The 17,449-nt window shown below is 54.0% G+C and overlaps 1 protein-coding gene across 2 annotated transcripts in view; it reads right to left on the bottom strand.

Moving 5' to 3' along the window:
- Positions 1-1,051: 1,051 nt before the first annotated feature.
- LOC105466092 (tetraspanin 15) overlaps positions 1,052-17,449 on the bottom strand; it is a 55,424-nt gene continuing 39,026 nt past the window's right edge. For both annotated transcript variants that reach the window (XM_011715026.3, XM_011715027.3), the window contains 5 exons: positions 12,873-12,968; positions 10,204-10,320; positions 4,235-4,282; positions 2,487-2,603; positions 1,052-1,905 (listed from right to left, as the gene is read on the bottom strand). In XM_011715026.3, the coding sequence (XP_011713328.1) occupies positions 1,756-1,905; positions 2,487-2,603; positions 4,235-4,282; positions 10,204-10,320; positions 12,873-12,968 (528 nt within the window). In that variant the 3' untranslated portion in view covers positions 1,052-1,755. The remainder of the gene's footprint in view (positions 1,906-2,486; positions 2,604-4,234; positions 4,283-10,203; positions 10,321-12,872; positions 12,969-17,449) is intronic.

The raw sequence follows: 17,449 nt of genomic DNA, 5'->3' as shown, positions 1-17,449 counted from the left end.
AAGAATTACCCTAGTCATGAGGATTAGAGTTAATATTGTTCCTGGCAAAGTATGCTCTATGGTGTGTTTGTTATTGCTGTGTTATTGCATACTTTTAAAAACCCTCCTCCTGCCCCTTCTTACACATGGGGTTGGTACACATGGCAGACCAAGCATCTGACCACTTGACTTCTGGGTGTATAGACGGTTCCCACTGTTAGAGTTCTTCACGTTTGGACGTTTGGGGCTCTTGCTGCTTTATTTCTTTGTCTTTTTTTTTTTTTTTTTTTTTTTTTTTTTTTTTTTGAGACAGTCTTGCTCTGTTGCCCAGGCTGGAGTGCGGTGGCGGGATCTCGGCTCACCACAACCTCCACCTCCCGGGTTCAAGCGATTCTTCTGCCTCAGCCTCCTGAGTACCTGGGACTACAGGCGTGCACCACCATGCCCAGCTAATTTTTGTATTTTTAGCAGAGATGGGTTTCACTATGTTGGTCAGGCTGGTCTCGAACACCTGACGTCGTGATTGGCCTACCTCGGCCTCCCAAAGTGCTGGGGTTACAGATGTGAGCCACCGCGCCTGGCCTCTTGCTACTTTATTTCTATTGCCCTGGCTACTAAGAGCCTCACAAAAAATCTAGATCCCATGTCTTGGGGCCGGAAGGTTTGGGTGGACTGATTCACGCAAGTCCCGGCATCTCCAGCAGGGGTCGACGGACACCACGCTCTGCATGCGTTGCGCGGCAGCCACTGGGCACACTGAGGGCTGCAGGGAGAGCTGTAAGTGGACCTGTGGGCAACTCCGCTTCCCTGGTACCCCGTTCACCCCATTTCCTGGAGGTGGAGTCTCATGCTATACCTGGCCCAGGCTCTTTCCCTCGGTTCTAGGTAAAACAGGCGTGGTCACCTCTGGCCCTGTGGCTTCCCCCCACCACCACCTCCGCCTATGTCCCAAGCTATACCAAATCTTCATCCCATGCTCCCTCTTCATCCTTGCATCCACAAGAGGTTTCCAAATCCAGATTGCAGCCTTCCTTACCCCTGCCCCAACAAAACAGCACACAGGAAAGGCAAATAAATAAATAAATAAAAATAAATCATATTTTTATTGTTTGATTAACAAAGTGGTTGGGGGGAGGGCAAGAATAAGACATGCGGGGAAATACCAGCTTTGATTAGTCAGAAACTCCTGTTATCTGTACAAAAAAATGAATGTTACAAAAATCACATAAAAAACTAGGCTCAAGGAAGCAGCCGCCCTCGCAAAAGAGGGCTCAAGGCACCTGGGAGACTGAGAAGAGGCCAACCTGGTCATGGGCGTGGCTGTGGGGACAGCCCTTCCCTCCTTCCCTTCTGCCCTTCCCCAGATGCCCTTCCCTCCTGCCAGAGGGGCACACTCCCTCTCCCCGATTACAAGTGCTACAAAACTGCCTTGAATACCACCGGCCAAGGCACTGCCAGAGATGAAATGGGCCCTGAGTGGAGCCCCAGGCTCTCCCTCCCCGGTGGCCCAGGCCTGGAGAAAGGAGGGCCTTGTTCCCCAGGCCCCAGGCGGGCACAGATTCTGGAGCTGCCTGGGGGAAGCCTCTTAGGGGAGGCCCAGGCTCCGCCCCCTGGGGAGGCAGCAGCCGTGGGACCCACACACAGGCACACACAGCCCTGGCTTTGGTCAGTACTGAGTATGGGCAGAGGGGCCGCAGCCCTGTCCAGCCCCATGATGTTGACTGAGAGGTGCTATCCCAGACGGTCCTTGCTGTAGCTGCCATCGCAGGCTGGGCCCTAATTGGGGTAGCACAAACAGCATCCCGTGCCCGCCGCCTCCACGCTGGCCTTGGCACCGGGTCCCAGGAGCCCATCAGTGACAGAGTGCTCCATGATGATGTCCTCCACCCGGGTGATGTACAGCAGCGTCAGCAGCACCCCCAGGAACTGAGAAGAAGGGGCAGGGCTGGTGAGGGCCTGCTGGGCATCAGGGCAGCCCTCCCTGCAGCTCCCGGCTCCCAGAAATCCAAGCAGCCAGTCCCAAGCCCTCATGGCCCTGTGTGACCTGGGCAACACCCACAGCAGAGACTTCTCCCAGCACCCACACTGCCCAAGAAGCTGGGCCCCCTTTCCCTCTCCCAGGAAATCCCAGAGTTCCTCGCTGTGCCCGATCAGCAAGGGCCCCTCCCTTCTGGGATTTCTGCCTCCACCCCAGCTCTGTTACACACTATCTAGGGGATCTTGGCAAGTCACTGAAGCCTGCGGCTCCTCAGTTTCCTCCTCTGTGAAATGGGCATCGTAATAGTGCCTCCCTCACAAAAAGAAGTGAAGCAGCAGTGCCTGCACAGCACTTGGAAGAGCTTTGCCACCACTGCTATTGCCATTCGCCCCTCCTTCCAGCCGTGCAGCCCTCCCTGGGCAAGTCCTGGACTTCTACGGAAAAAGCCCCTTCGCTCTCCCGCTCTGCACCTTCTCTGCCCTTCTGCAATCACCAGGCCACACTTTCTCTGAACCCACGGCCGGCCCACCTGGGGGAGCAGGATGCCCAGAAGGATGCCCGCCATGATGGTGTAGTTGTCCATGAACCAGATGATCACGGCGTTGGTGCAGCCCCGCACGTAGATGACATCCTGCACGCTGAAGCGCTGCATGGGAAGGAGCTGGGTCAGCGCAGAAGAGCACCTGGGCTGGCAAGAGCCACAGCCCCGACTCTGCCATTTACACAAGGTCCAGGCTAGTCCCTCAACCGTTGTGATCCTCAGTTTCCCATATGCAGCATGAGAAGGTGGCCCTAGATTCTGGTTCTTAATGGACAGTACTGTTCTCTAGAGAGGACTGGGGACACCGTGGTGGCACTTTTGGTTGCCCCAGCAATCGAGGTTGGGGGCTGAGGGACTGCAGAGCTCAGGGTAATCCTACTCCACAAACAACTGCCCTGCCTGCGTGTTTCTCAGATATCCCTGCATGAAAAGCCTCACGGATGTTTTCCATACATGGAAAGCCTGTCTATAATTATCCAAGCCAACAGCCCCACTCTAGGTACATATAAAAAACAAAGCAGAGCTGGGCATGGTGGCATGTGCCTGCAGTCCCAGCTACTATGGACGCTCAGTTGGGAGGACTGCCTGAGCCTAGGAGTTTGAGGCCAGCCTAGGCAACAGTGAGACCCTGTCTGTCTCTTGGCGGGGGGGGAAAAAAGCATTTCTGCATTGGTTTTAATATACCATGAATTTTCCAGAACTACTACTAGGTAAATTAAGGAATGATTATACATTATTTAATTCAGAACTTTATCAAGAATTGTTCACCATTTTTAAAAACCATGCCCATGCCAATGGCAAAAATGATGCCCATGGTATGTGAGTCGCCAACACAATGCCTACTATCAGCTGCCCTGTAGCTACTGCAGCCTCAGGGATGCCTCACATCAGTGCAGACACCTGACTACATTGTATCTTCTCCTGCACCCCTCACTGCCTAAGCACTTACATGATGAACTATGTTAAAGAGCTGTAAATTGCTGTATTTCATTTCTACTTTATCTCAGATCATTATGTTAATTGTTTTGGAATCGGGCATGTAGGCAGGTTATCTGTGAATTTCACTTGGGGATAATACATAGGACATTACCACTGTTTGTTATTAAAATGGCCATTGGTTCTGACGGGTTGAGAACCACTGCTGTTCTATGGCTCTCAAACATGTGTCAGAATCAGCCACTAGCCCCATCCCAAGAATGTGCATTTCTCACATTCCCAGGGGATGCTGTTGCTGCTGGACTGGGGACCCCACTTTGAAAGCCACTGCTCTGCATGTCAGGTCACCATTCCTTTTAGGTCCCTTCTCAGCACCACCCCTGCTTCTCTCCTAGACCAGGAGTGTTGCCCAGGAAGCTGACCCAGGGGCAGCCCCCAGAGGAGGATACCATCCTCTAGGACTCCTGGGTCCCAGGTGGCCCCAGGGGCAGAGGCAAGCTGGTACTGAGCATGGCTGAGCGCACAGCACACTGCGGGTACCAGGAAGGGCCGTGGTGGCTTCATGTGGCCCAGCCCACAGTAGGTGCTTGGTAAACCCCGACAGGCGGCATCTCCCAGCCTGGGGGAATTCTTGGTTCCTTGAGCCCTTCTGTGTCTGGGCAGCCCTGGCTCTGGGTCACAGCCAGGAATGTTGGAAAATCTCAGTGGCCAGGACCCCGACCTCAATAAACCCCTCCAATCACCCCAGGGTGGAACAGGAAGAGCAACATTTCCAGGGAAAGGCGTTTCAAAGACATTACCTCCTTGTCGATAGTTTTGTAGCCACACATGGTGTTGACAACTTCTGTCTGAAATGGAAATGTATAATAGCTAATATTTATAACGGTTCTAACACAAAAAGGCACTATTATCCTACCCATTTTGCAGATGAAAACTGAAGCACAGAGTTGCACTGTCCAGCAGGGATGGAGCTGAGATTCCGACCCAGGCAGTCTGGCTTGAGTCTCCATCATAACCACCTCCTCCTCTGAGAAATGCCCCATGAAAAAACTGTAGGAACGCAGGTTCCATGACTTTTACAAGGGAGAACCGCCCCTCCACGAGCAGCAGATCAGGACCCCAGAGAAAGGCGTGCTGCCCAGGCTCCCGGGCCATGACCGCCCCAGAGCACCGCTTTGCTCACATGGTAATGCACCATCTCAGAAGTCGGGGTGGGGCTGTTCCTGTACCACTGGCTCCTGGGGAGGAAAACCTCAGACCACAGCTGGCACAGGGTCAGCTGTGGTTTACCTGAAGTCCAGGCCAGGGCTCCTGGCCACGCTTCCCTGTTCCATAGACCACTGCTCCACCAGCGGAGAGGGCTGCCAAAACTTCCTTCTTGGGAAGAGAGGTGCTCTCCAGATTTCCCAACTACTGATTAATTCAGGCATAGGGAAAGCTGTGGTCACGCCCTAGACCTCATCAAACCCCTCCCCAGGCAAGCCCTAACTCACAGGCTGCCGCGGGCACCTCCCATCACCACCCGTGCCCTGCAGGGTCTCCTTCTCCAACCACCAGGGAAGAGAGTGAGACTCCCTGGTCCAGCCCGTGACCCCCACCAGCCCTGCTGCTCTACATCTAAGTGAACACTGCCGTGGGGGATGGATGCCGCAGGTGCCAGTGATGACTCAGGGAGTCAACAGCAGAGCCCCCAGTGTACCCTCTGGTGTTACATTTCCTGGGTCCAGATCCTGCTCTGCCACTTAGGAGCTATGACCAACCTTAGGTGGGCTGCCAAGGAACCGGCACGCAGAGGTACTTAATACATATTTGTTAACTGAGCGAATGAATGAATGAATGAATGAATAGGCTGTGATGATCACAGAACCCCACCTCCTAGGGCTGTTCTGGACATAAAGTGAGATGCACATGTAAAGTGCTTATCACAGGGCCGGACACATGGAGAAGCACAGGAACGCTGGCAGGTGTGATTTGTTCATAATTCCAGCTCTTGGAAAGGTAAGGGAGGGTGTCTTCTCTCCTTCCAAGAAAGAGGGTTGGGCTCCTGTCATCTAGGTCAATCTAAATGTCAGGGCTTGATGTGCAGGCAAGATAACTTCCCTCAGTCTAGCTGGTTCTCCAGGTAGCCTCAGTTCCAGCCAGTGTTTTTGGCCCTTCCAGGCCATAAACACGACCCCAATGGAGAGGGTCAGGCCTGGAGAGCAGGTGCACGGGCACATGATGGGAGTGAATGCTTTCCATCTCGTTGGTTCATCATTCATTCGTTCATTGAACAAATATTAACTGAGCACCTATTGCATGCCAATCCCAGTTCTAGTCACTTGAAATACAAAAGTCTTGAACAACAAGACAAAGTCCCTGCCTTCATGGAACTTACGCTGCAGAAAGGGAGATAATGAACATAACAAATAGGTAAGCTGCATGGTACGTAAGGAGGTGACAAGAGTGACTTCACTGGGCCAGCCCTGGTGACCCGGGGGTGATAAGTCTCTTAGCAGACAGGCGACTGGCATAGGCCTCTCTGGTGCCAGAGCCCAGAACCCTTCTCCAGGCCCAGGGGGGACTCACCTCGCCCTGCCAGGGGATGCATCCATAGTCTTTCCAAAAGTAAAGCCTGCCTGGGTTTACCTGCCTGACCACAGAATCGATATTCTGCAAGAGGCTCTGCTGAAGTTCACAGGCCCCAAGACCAGGGTCCAGCAGCCTCTTCCATCCTGCACAGGGCCACAGGACAGGAAGTCAGAAAGGGGACTCCTGGGCAGCTAGAAGATCACAGCAAGGTTCGTGTGTGCATCCTCTCACCCTGAGCAGACTGAGCAGCTAATGGGACAGGGAGGGAGGCCTTCACGACAGGCCCCTAAGGGGTAGCCAACAACAAAGAAGGGGAGGTTCGTGAAAATTTGTCCTAAGAGCTCAGCAGGCACAGCAGTCTGGAGCCATTTAATGTAGAAGCACGCTGCCCTCTGCACCAACAGCTCCCAGGGATGTATCCTGGTATAACCAGATTTTACAGCCCTATGTGAACTTCTATGGCTCAAATCCTCTATTGGAAGCTCATTTAAGACATTTCTTTTAAAGCTGAGTGTTAGAGAAAAAGTTACTTTTCCTGAAGAACTGGTATGTTCTGCTGAACAGTAACAATGTAACAGACCATGTCTCCCTTTTCCTTTTGGCTGCCAGGAAACTCTAAGCTAGCGGCCTCCAACCTTTCTGGCACCAGAGACTGGTTTCAAGGGAAACAATTTTTCCACAGGATGGGGTGCGGAGGGGTGGGGGAAGATGGTTTCAGGATGAAACCATTCCACCTCAGATCATCAGGCATTAGTTTGATTCTCATAAGGAGCACGCAATCTAGGTCCCTTGCATGCACAGTTTACAATAGGGTTCGTGCTCCTAGTGCCACTGCCAATGTGACAGGAGGTGGAGCTCAAGCGGTAATGCTCCCCCACCCTCTGCTCACCTCCTGTTGTGAGACCTGGTTCCTAACAAGTCACTGACCGGTACTGGTTCATGGCCTGGAGGTGGGGGAGCCCTGCTCCAAGCCACCAGAAATGAGGCTCAGCTCCTTTTCAGTGAGTCCACGAGGCCCTGAGGCTTAGATAGCAGGATTTTATATTTTTCTCCACCATCTAGGCCTCCCATCTGAGAATACAATTTCCACAGTCCTGATTTTTAATGTTATTTTAGTTTTTTACACTACATATTTCCTGTGTACTTGTTCAAATCCTAGGTTGAATGGTATAGTGTAAAATAAATAGATTTAGACACAAATCAACCAGTTCTATGGAGGAAGGGAATGCCCTGTTTCACATTTAGAGAAAATCATCCAGGTGTGGTGGCACAGGGAGAATCAATGGTCATGTGTAACACAGGGTCAGATAACCCCAGCCAGGGGAAGGCTCCTCCCTACCTCGGTGCTCTCATTCAGATGCTGTCTTCAGATTCTACCCTCTCTGCAGACGGTGTCCGTGTTTATACCCCCAGCCTAGTCGTCCCCAGAACTCCAGACTCCTATCTCCAACCGCATCTTTGACATCCCTGCTGGGATGCTGAACAGGCTCTCAAGCCCCCCATGTCCACACTGAGCTCCTGGTCGCCTCCTGCCTCCTTTCAGTCCTCCCCTCTCAGGCAGTGGCAGCCCCATCTTTCCTGTGGCTCAGACCAAAACCTGGGTATCCTCCTTGATTTCTCTCTTTCACTCATCGCCCACATCTGCTATGCCAGCAAATCCTGTAGGCTTACTTGCAAAATACAGCCAGAATGTCACCACTTCCACCACCACCACCACCACCCAGCTCCAAGCATCTGTCTTCTCCTGCCTGGTGCAGGGATGCTGCGGGCAGCCCTTAGCTGTCAGCCCCCTGCAGTAACTACTTCACGTGATCGTTAATTTTATATGTCAACGTGACCGGGCCATGGGATGCCCAGATATTTGGCCAGACATTATCCTGGGTGTCTCTGCAGGGATGTTTCTGCATGAGGCTAATGTTTAAATCAGCAGACTAAGTAAAGCAGATGGCCCTGCCCAAGGGGGAGAGGTCTCATCTTATCAGTGAAGGCCTGAACAGAAGACTGCCCTCTCCTCAGTGACCATAAGAGATTTCTCCCTGCTTGGCTACCTTCGGGCGTGAACTGAAACACTGGCTGTTCCTAGGTTTGGAGCCTGATCGGCCTTTGAATGGGAGCTCCACCCTCAGCTCTCCTGGGTCTCTGGCCTGCCCACTCACCCTGCAGATCTTGGAACTTGCCCGCCTCCATAATTATACAAGCCAATTCCTTATTATCAATCAATCCCTCTCTTTGCTCTTGGTATATTAGTCTGTTCTTGGCTGAACAGAGCCAGCAAGTCCCTTCTTGGGTGGACCACTGGACTCATGCAATGCCTGGTCAATGTGGGTGGGAGTGTGAAGGCCTGGCCCCCTCATCCCAGTAGGGGACAACTCTGAAGGGCTGTCCCTGTAGATGTGGCTGAGGCCTCCAGCCGAACTGAGCTGAGGCTGCATCACTGCTCAGCTCCCTTCATTGCCCCATCCCGCTTCTGGTTCCCGCTGCCACAGGTGCTGATCCAAGAGCACCTTCCTGGACAAGATGACCTGTGACCCCTGGATCACTGCGTAGCAGCCCCTAACTCTATCCCTTCATCTAGCATGTCCCTCACAACAGCCAGGCTGATTCTTGTGAAACCAAGTCAGAGTGCCGCTCTTCCATGCAGCCCTGTATGGCCCCGTCACTCCTCCCTGACTCCACTCCTACCATCCTCCCCTGTAACTCCCTGTGCTCCAGCCACTCCGTGCATTTCTCAAACGCCCTGGGGTGATTCCCACCCGGGGCCTTGGCACAGCTGTTCTTGCTGCCAGGAATGCCCCTCCCCCAGACACCTTCCTCGCTTTCTTCAGAGCTTCACCCAGATCTCACCTTTCTCAGTATCCCAAACTGCAATCCTCTATGCCCTACTTTCTTTTTCTCCTTAGCATTTATGACCCTCTAACTATCTTTTACTTATTTTGTCAGTTTTCTCCAGTAGGATGTCACCTCCACGCAGGCAGAGACTTTGTTTGCTACACCCCCAGAACCTGGAAATGTGTCTGGCATAGAGTAGGTCCTCAGCCAAAATGTGTTGAATGAATGAATGAATACAACTTCGGCTTTCACATCTCAGCTTAGGTATTCAGATGCTGCTGCCCTGGGTGACGAGGCTCAGGATCGCCCCATGCAGGCCTCTCTGGAAACTCTGCTCCTCCTCAGCAACCCCCTTCCCAGAGAACTACCCTAAAATGGCAGCTAACATTTCCAAACAAAGTTTCCCTCCTGGCCCAGCCTTTTTTAGAGCTAGTGCACTTGGCACTGGCTCTCTGACTCATGGGCGAGGCCCCCACCCGCAGCTGCTCAGTTTACAGAATCTGGCAGTGGGCACAGAATGGTGGGGATGTCAGGAGAGAAACTTTCCATGATTATCTGGCCCATGAGTAATTGCAAAGCTCTCCACCTCGTTCCAATCCTGAAACAGTTTCTGGACACATTTGTCAAACACAAGGACTGATGAAGACTTTCACTTAAGCGCTGACTACACAGGACATCATCCCAAATGACCAAGGTGACAGAGCCGAGAGGATTGTGCTGGGGAGAGGAAGAGGCTGGCATTTACGTCATCAGACCCCCTTCCAAGCACTCTGCTGCTGATGATCACCAGGACCTCAAGGCTAAAGACTAATAGAGATGTCCAAGGTGCAGGTCCTACCAGGCTCCACTAACACTGCAGAGCCAGCTCTTCCCCGCTAAGCTCCCCTGGCCTGGGTGCCTCTCCCTGCTGCCCTCACCTGGCCTGCACAGTTCTCCAGAGTGTAGCTCAGGTAACCGCTGCCTGCACTTCATCCCAGCCCTGCCAACCTTGGGCAAGACACCCAGCCTTTGGGTGCCTCAATTTCCTCATCTGTAAAGTGGGTAAAATAACAGTACGTACCTCACAGGGTTGTGAATACTAAATGAGTAAATACCACCAAAGTGCCCAGAGCAGGCCTGCACAAGGTAGGTGCTCAATAGATGTTAACCAACAGCACTAAGAAAGATATGGCCTCCCCACCCCCAACCCCCAGAAGCTCCACTTTCAGGAGCCCTTGAGAATCAGGAAAGCCTCCGCTCTGCCACCAACTCCTACTTCCCCGCCATCCACCCACACCACCCATCTTCAACTTGGGGAGAGAAACAAAAGAAGAGCTGTACCATTTGGGGTCCCCGACAGCCCCCCACCCCCCACAGGAACAGTGTCTACCGTGTTCCTGATGCAGCAGGTGTAGGGCACCCCACAGGCCAGGGGTCCAGGGGCACTGCAGTCATGGTACTGGTTCTTGCTCCAGTCTCGGTAGTCCTCCCCGCCACAGCACTTGAACTAAGGAGGGAAGCAAGCAGGAAAAAGGAGCTGCCGTCATCACCCGGGCCCTGCTCCCACAACAGGAAAGGGCCCTGCCAGAAGACGGACGCAGTTCATGATGTGGGTCACCCTGGTGCAGGGAGAGGCTGTACACTTTCAAGTCAGAGCTGTCAAAGTGTGACATGGCTGCCTACAGGGTAGTGAACCCCCTGTCATTGGAGAGGTATGGAAGCCAAGGCTGGGCTGCCTCTTGATGGAATATCAGGATAGTGACTAGACACTGGGAGGAAAGGGGCTTCCTTGACAACTGGCCTCTACCTTCTTCATCTTCGTGTCCCCAAGTGCAGGTGCTGGGCTGGAAAAGATGGCCCTTGAAGTCCCAGAGACCAAGCATGACTCTGTGAAAGTCCCTGCACCTCAACTGACCTTCGCACCTGCCCTAGGAGCCACCCTGTCCAGCTTAGCTGGCCCTGCCCTTAGCAAGGAGAGCACCCGAACCTCACAATCTGCCTGGGACTCTCCCCTTAGCCAAACCCTCCCTGCCTCCCCTCCCTGCTCCTGTAGGAAGTAGTTGGTAATCCTCCTGATGGCTGGTATGTGCCGGGCATTGTCCTGGGCACTGGAGAGACAGGGTGAGCAAAAGCAACGCAGCCCCTGCTTAGGTGGAACACATTCCAGTGGAGAGACAGAGTGAGCACTGGATGGAAAGGTGCTGTGCACCCCGGAAATGGAGAAACAGGGGAAGATTGGGGAGGGGCGGCTCTAGGTTGGAAGGTCACAAAAGGGCTCTCTATAGAGAGGATATTTCCTCTGAAACACGGAAACAGGAAGAAGCCAGCCGACTCATGCAAAGGCCCCACACAGAAACAAGCTTGTATTTCAGCAACAGGTGTGGAGGCCAGCAAGCCTGGAACAGAGAGAGCGCAGAGCATAAGGCTGAGAGGGCAGCACAGGCTGGACCATGCAAAGCTTTGCCAGCCAGCTGAAGCAGGGAGCTGGGACTGGAGGGCTCAACCAGGGCTGTGGTACATGTCCTGGTAGCCAGATACCCTTCAGAGTCCCCACAGTGCCCCTTAAGCCATCAGGTTTCGGGACCTGGAAGTGTCTTTCTGCAATGCAGTTCAAAGGGCATTTGCTTTGCAATGGAACAGACCCAAGGTCAAATCCTCAGACCACCACTCCCTGCTGTGCAACCTCAGGCAAGCTGGTCAGCCTCTCTGAGCCTCAGAGAGTTGTCTGTAAAGCAAGAATAAAGATGGCAGCTCTGCACAGCTGAGCTGTGATTACACATAGTGCCATGCATGAAGCACTCAGAACTGGGCCTGGCACCAAGCAAGTGTTCATTCAGCATTAATCACCTCCTACCTCACCCCAGGAGACATGAAATCCCCAAGCCAGCTAAAGGCTGGTTCCAATAAAAACATCTCACTCCACCCGGAGCAGAAGTCAGCTCTCCCGGCCCAAGCTGGCAGGCACATCCCTGGCAGGAAAAGGCCTTCCAGAGGCTGCACCTGTTGTGACTGAAGACAAGGTCTGGGCCAAGGGTGCGGCCACAGCAAGTGGCCCTGCGTGTGGGGAGAGGCTGGTCCCCACTGAGGGCTGGCACAGGGGCCCAGGCCAGCTGAGGCCCCCAAGATTATGTCCCAGGAAGTGCTGCCCCGGCTGAGTGGTCCTGCGGCCCTCACTCTGCTTGTCCTCACCCAGGAAAACATACCAATGATCCCCGCGGCTGGCGCTGTGGTCTCACCCTGTGCCTGGCACCGTTCTAAGCATGTCTCCTAAATTAAGTCAAGGTAATCCTCATGACGACACCCCAAGAACTTCCTGTCATTATTCCCCTTATGCAGGTGAGGAAGCTGAGGCTCAGGACCAAGTGAAGTTGATATGCAAAAGCCACCCAGGACAGTGGCTGGCCCTACCACTGCTATTATTAGTAGTAGTATTGCACCAACAGATTTGGGTGGACCTAGAGGGGAGAGATGGTCTCCCAAAAGGAACAGGATCATCATCACATTCAAGAAGTGTCATGGAAGTAAGAGAGGAGTCTGGTTCAGTGTCCCATATTTGGGGGAAACTGAAATCAGTGAAGAGCTTTCTCCCAATCAGGGCTGTCTTTCACTTGACAAGGAGTGAGTTGTCACTGAAGAGACTTGGCAGAGGGGGCTTTGGACTGGGGGAGGTTTCTCCCCTCGAGGTTGCTCACCCTCAAGGAAGGAGGATCCTTGCCCATTGGAGGGTGGTACCCTAGGACCCCACAAGGTTGCTTGTAGCGACGCCTGACTTTGTATTTGGGGGTGGGGGATAGGAAGCCAGTGTAACTGGAGAGGGACAGAAGGGTGACAAGGTTTTGGGCCAGGAATGTGGGCAGAGGACTGGCTGAGAAGGTTGGGTCCTGGCTTCCCCATTCTTGGTGGACCATCCATGCTCACCCTTGCCTCCCAACCTGGCCAGTCACCTGCTTTGGGAATGGATAAGTCACCTGGCCCCTCACCCCATCTTCTTGAGCAGGGGCCTGAATGGGGGGCTATGGGCACGGGAGGCGCATCTCTACCCCAAAGCACCTGGCTCACCTTTTTCTGAACAAAGTCCATGATGTTTTTGAAGTCCAGATCGTCATAGTAGTTCTCAATTCCTCTTCGAATGTTGTCGTTAAGGAAGGCAATGGTCTATTCAAAAGGAGAAATTACAAAGAAAAAGAACCACACACTCCTGGAGTCCAACTCAAGGTTCCCCGGAAGCCTGGATGGGTAGAGAATGCCATGTGCTGGTGCCTCCAGTGTTCACCTGATGCCTGAGTCCCTGTGCTATGTCCCAGCAGGAGTAATTCACTCCACTCCCTTTACAGACCAGACAGCCCAGGCCCTGAGAGGCTGGGGCTGTGCTTGGGGACACACAGCTCTGAGGCCGCCATGCCTGAGCTGAGACCTGGCTGTCCTGGTCCCAGGCCCAGTGTTCTTTCTACCGCCCGGGGATGGGCCCACACTGGAATCTTCCCTTTGCCCTCCAGAGCGCCTCTCCACACTCCTCCACTATCCAGCCTCTTGTTTTACAGATGAGGAGACCGAGACTTGGGGAGGGAGTGAGGTCACAGAGCAGGCTGGGTGGAGTATTGCCAGGACTGGAATTCAGTTCTCCTGACCTCCCTCACATGGACCGCTCTCTTCATCACTGCAGCGCTCAGTCCCCCTCGGCTGGGGCTGGGACAATCCCTGCCAGGAGGAACATGGCAGGCCGCCCTCTCCCAGTCACGCTGCACTTTCTGGATCAACAGCCTGGCTGTTGTGCTGAGACCCAGGAGCACAAAGGGCCCCACAGTGGGAAGGGGCGGGGGCAGGAGCAGGGGCAGTCCAGCTCACTGTAACAATTGCAGCTTTCAGAGCACGGAGGTCGAGTATCAGCAGAGACTGGGGACAAAGAGGGCATTCTCGGCTGCGGTGCCGGCATGAAGAGCCAGACAATTCCCGGGGGTGGCACCACAGCGTACGCTGGGACAACACGATCCTGGTTCCAGGCCCCATCATGGCTTACTTCTCCTCTCTGGGCCTCAGCTTCTCCACTGTGAGCCAAACCCGTAGGCCTATCTTTAAGGTAACTTCCAGCTCTGAGGATCAAAAACCAAGTCCCAGAGGGGCTGTCAAGCCTCATAATCAAGGACACGGTCCCCACAGCCACCCGGGCCTCCGCTACTTCTTGTAACGTCTGAGCCTCTGTTTGCTCACCTGAAAAATCAGGAGGAAAACACTCTCTGCCTCATAGGAATGTTGTGAGATTTAAATAAACAAAAGCTGTGACGGTGTTTAGCAGGACACCAGGCACATCGTAGGTCCTGGTGTTATTATTCAAGATTTGTCTGTTTTTCAAGGAGACGAATGCTCTATGGTACTACTTTGCACCCAAATGTCGGTGGTGGAAAACAAATCCCATGGGAAACCGAGGCCCCAGCTCTTATTCAAAAAACTGACTGCGATGGAGGCAGCCTCTGAGGGACGAGTCCTGGCCAGCCCCACTCTCACAAACACCCTGCAGCCCATAGAGCGATATGGCTAGTCCAAGGTCGTCCAGCTCGCCACTGGCAGAGAGCCGCTGGGACCAGGGTGTCAAACTCCCAGTCTGACAAACTTGCTAAGAAACCAAGTTTCAGGTTTGGAGCCATCTCCCAAAATTATCTCCAGGATCAGGAAAAGAGGAACAAAGACTCTAGCACCCACCTCCTCCCTGAGCCTCACTCTGCTCAAAGTCAAGGTAAAGAAGGAGATCGAGGCCTGGCGCAGTGGCTCACACCTGTAATCCCAGCACTTTGGAAGGCCGAGGTGGGCAGATCACCTGAGGTCAGGAGTTCGAGACCAGCCTGACCAATGTGATGAAATCCCGTATCTACTAAAAATACAAAAATTAGCGGGGCATGGTGGCATGCGCCTGTAGTCCCAGCTACTTGGGAGGCTGAGGCAGGAGAATCGCTTGAACCTGGGAGGCAGAGGCTGCAGTGAGCCACGATGGCACCACTGCACTCCAGCCCGAGTAACACAGCGAGACTCCATCTCAAAAAAAAAAAAAAAAAAAAAAGGAGATGGGCTCGGGGAAACTGGCCTTCGTAGCCAGAAGGAAAGTCCTCTGCTGATGATAAACGCAGCTCTGGAGCAGGCCTGGGACTGCAGAAGACTGGAGTCAGCCCCAAGAGAAAAGAGGAGATGCAGGCTCCTGTGAACGGCTGTCAACTCACCAACCCATGGCCCTTCGCGGGCCTGGCACTGACCCCCAGGGCAGAAGTTGGGTGGGAGCATTGCCTTCCAGCCGAGCAGCCTGAGCAGAACAAGGATTCTCCTGGCCCCGGGCCCACCCTCCCAGAGGCCCCCAGCTCACGAAGCTTTTTCATCCTTGGGTGCCTGCTCCTCTGGGTGATGAAGGGACAAGCCAGCTGGCTAGGGTGTGGTTGCGGGTGCCTAAAAAACAGGACACCAGGGTGGGGCCAGTCTGCCATCCAGGGTGGGGCAGGGGAATGAGCTTACAGCATTGAACGACACGCTTGGCTGAGCTACGTACTCTTGGGGTGCCGCCAGGGTCAGGGCCTTGCCTAAGGCCACACGTGGGGAGGTTCCTCCCAGGCAGCTTGCCCTTACTCTCGAGGCACCACAGACACAGTCCTGGACACCATGTCCTCTGCACCTACCTGGGCCCACTGGCCCACTTACAGCACCCCCACTGGCCACTGTGCTGTTTGGATTCTCCCAGGGCTGCCAACAGGGTGTGATGAAGGTGGGAAGCCCAGGGCAGGAAGGAAGGGAAGTGGCAGAGTAGAGGCTGCTCTGTGGCTGTGGGGAAAGGCTCTGCATCTCTGGTGAACAGCCACAGCCTGCCTCTCCAAACCATCCCCAAACCATCCCGGCTCCTGGGCACTTTCCAAGGTTCGGACTTCGAGAGGGGCCTCAAAAAACTAGGCCTTCCATCTGGTAAGCTGAGCCCAGTTTTTGGGGGAAGAGGGGCCCTGCAGGAGCAACAGATGTCCCTGGGCTTCATGGACAGCAGCTGCCCCGAACACCCATCAGGGAGCAATTTGAGGCGTGCTGGCTCTTGCAAGTGTGCACTACTTGTATTTGTGTGCACGTGTGTATGTGTACCAGGGAGACGAGGAGGACACTGAGATGGTTCCTGTGTTGTGAGGGGCGATGGTGGGGTGGGGGGTGTGTGTGAGAAGATCCCATGAGGCAAGCTGGCTGTGCAGTTTGTTAACTGGAAAGTGCTTATGCCCACGTTAACAGTACTGGTAATGTTCTGAGAGACCAGGGGAGCCACTCAGAGGACAGGGAAGAGAGAATTCTAGCTTCCTCTGCCCTTCTCAGATGCCCAACATACGCAGTGCCACTGCCCCCACCCCATCCCCCTCCAAACCAGGCCATGCCAGCAGGAGCAGTTCCAGTGAGGACTAGAAAACCAAGCTAAATTAAGCAAAGAGTAAGCAAACATCAAAGGCCACAAAGTTTGAAAGCATGTTGTTTAAAGCACCAAAGAAAGCTATGAAGAACTGTCCTTTCTAGCTTTGTCTTTTAAACCTAGTTTTTATCTGAAGCCTCCACATCACCCCTCTCTCAGGGTTTTTAAATGAATGAGGAACTGAAGCGGGTGAGGCATGTGGCGGCAGCTCCTCCAGCACAGAGGACAGAGGGATAGGAAAAGGAGTGGAAGGGGCGGCTGCTGGAGTCTCCTACCAGGCCAGCTGCCTGCATAGGACTAAGACCCCCTCTGGGGAGGGAGCAGGCTAGGGCTCCCCTAGGCTGCCTCTGGCTAACACCACTTCCATGTCAACCTGAGACCTGAGGCTGGGAAGGCCCTGCTGCTGGTCTAGTGCGGGCCTAGCTCTCAAACTTGGAGGAGGAGCTGGTCACGGTGGTCCCTGCCTATAATCCCAGTACTTTGGGATGCCAAGGCAGGAGGATCACTTGAGTCCAGGAGTTCGAGACCAACCTGGGCAACATGGTGAGACCTCATCTGCACACACACACACACACACACACACACAATTAATTATCCAGGCATGGTGGCATATACCTGTAGTCCCGACTACTCAGGAGGCTAAGGTGGGAGGACCGCTTGAGCCTAGGAGCTGAGGCTGCAATGAGCTGTGATTGCACCACTGCACTCCAGTCTGGGTGACACAGCAAGACTCTGTCTCAAAAACAAAACAAACACTTGGAGGAGAGGTGCTTGGCCCAGGATTTTCTTCCTTCATTTGCGCCTGGAGCCAAGCCATCATCTCAGCCTTTCCCCAGTCCCTCTAGAATGGGGACTTGTCCTCATTGCCCCTGGACCCTAGCCTCTGCTCCAGTCCCGATAGAAGCCTAATGTGACAACTAGGAATGGAAGAGAACCCAGGGAGCCAGAAGAAAAGATAATGCAGGAAGGGGTGTGTGGAGTGAGCATCTGCCAGACCTTCCCTCAGAGCCTGACCGGGGTCACAGGCTCATCTCCATGGTGGGGGAGGGTTATGTTTCAGTGTCCTTGGGACTGGGGGCTCCAGCCTCACTCCCCGACGGCTGTCCACAGTGGGGCACACCTGTTGGGGAGCCTGGCCAGACCAGCGAGGAGCACTCTCTACTTCTGGACGGCCAACAGCTCTGCTGTAGGTGGGAAAGACACACAGCCGGCCCTCCAC

This window comes from Macaca nemestrina, chromosome 9 (assembly GCF_043159975.1).
Source record: "Macaca nemestrina isolate mMacNem1 chromosome 9, mMacNem.hap1, whole genome shotgun sequence".
NCBI classification, from domain to species: domain Eukaryota; kingdom Metazoa; phylum Chordata; class Mammalia; order Primates; family Cercopithecidae; genus Macaca; species Macaca nemestrina.
Note: the sequence above shows the minus strand (reverse complement) of the source record. Positions and strands in the feature narration are given on the sequence as shown.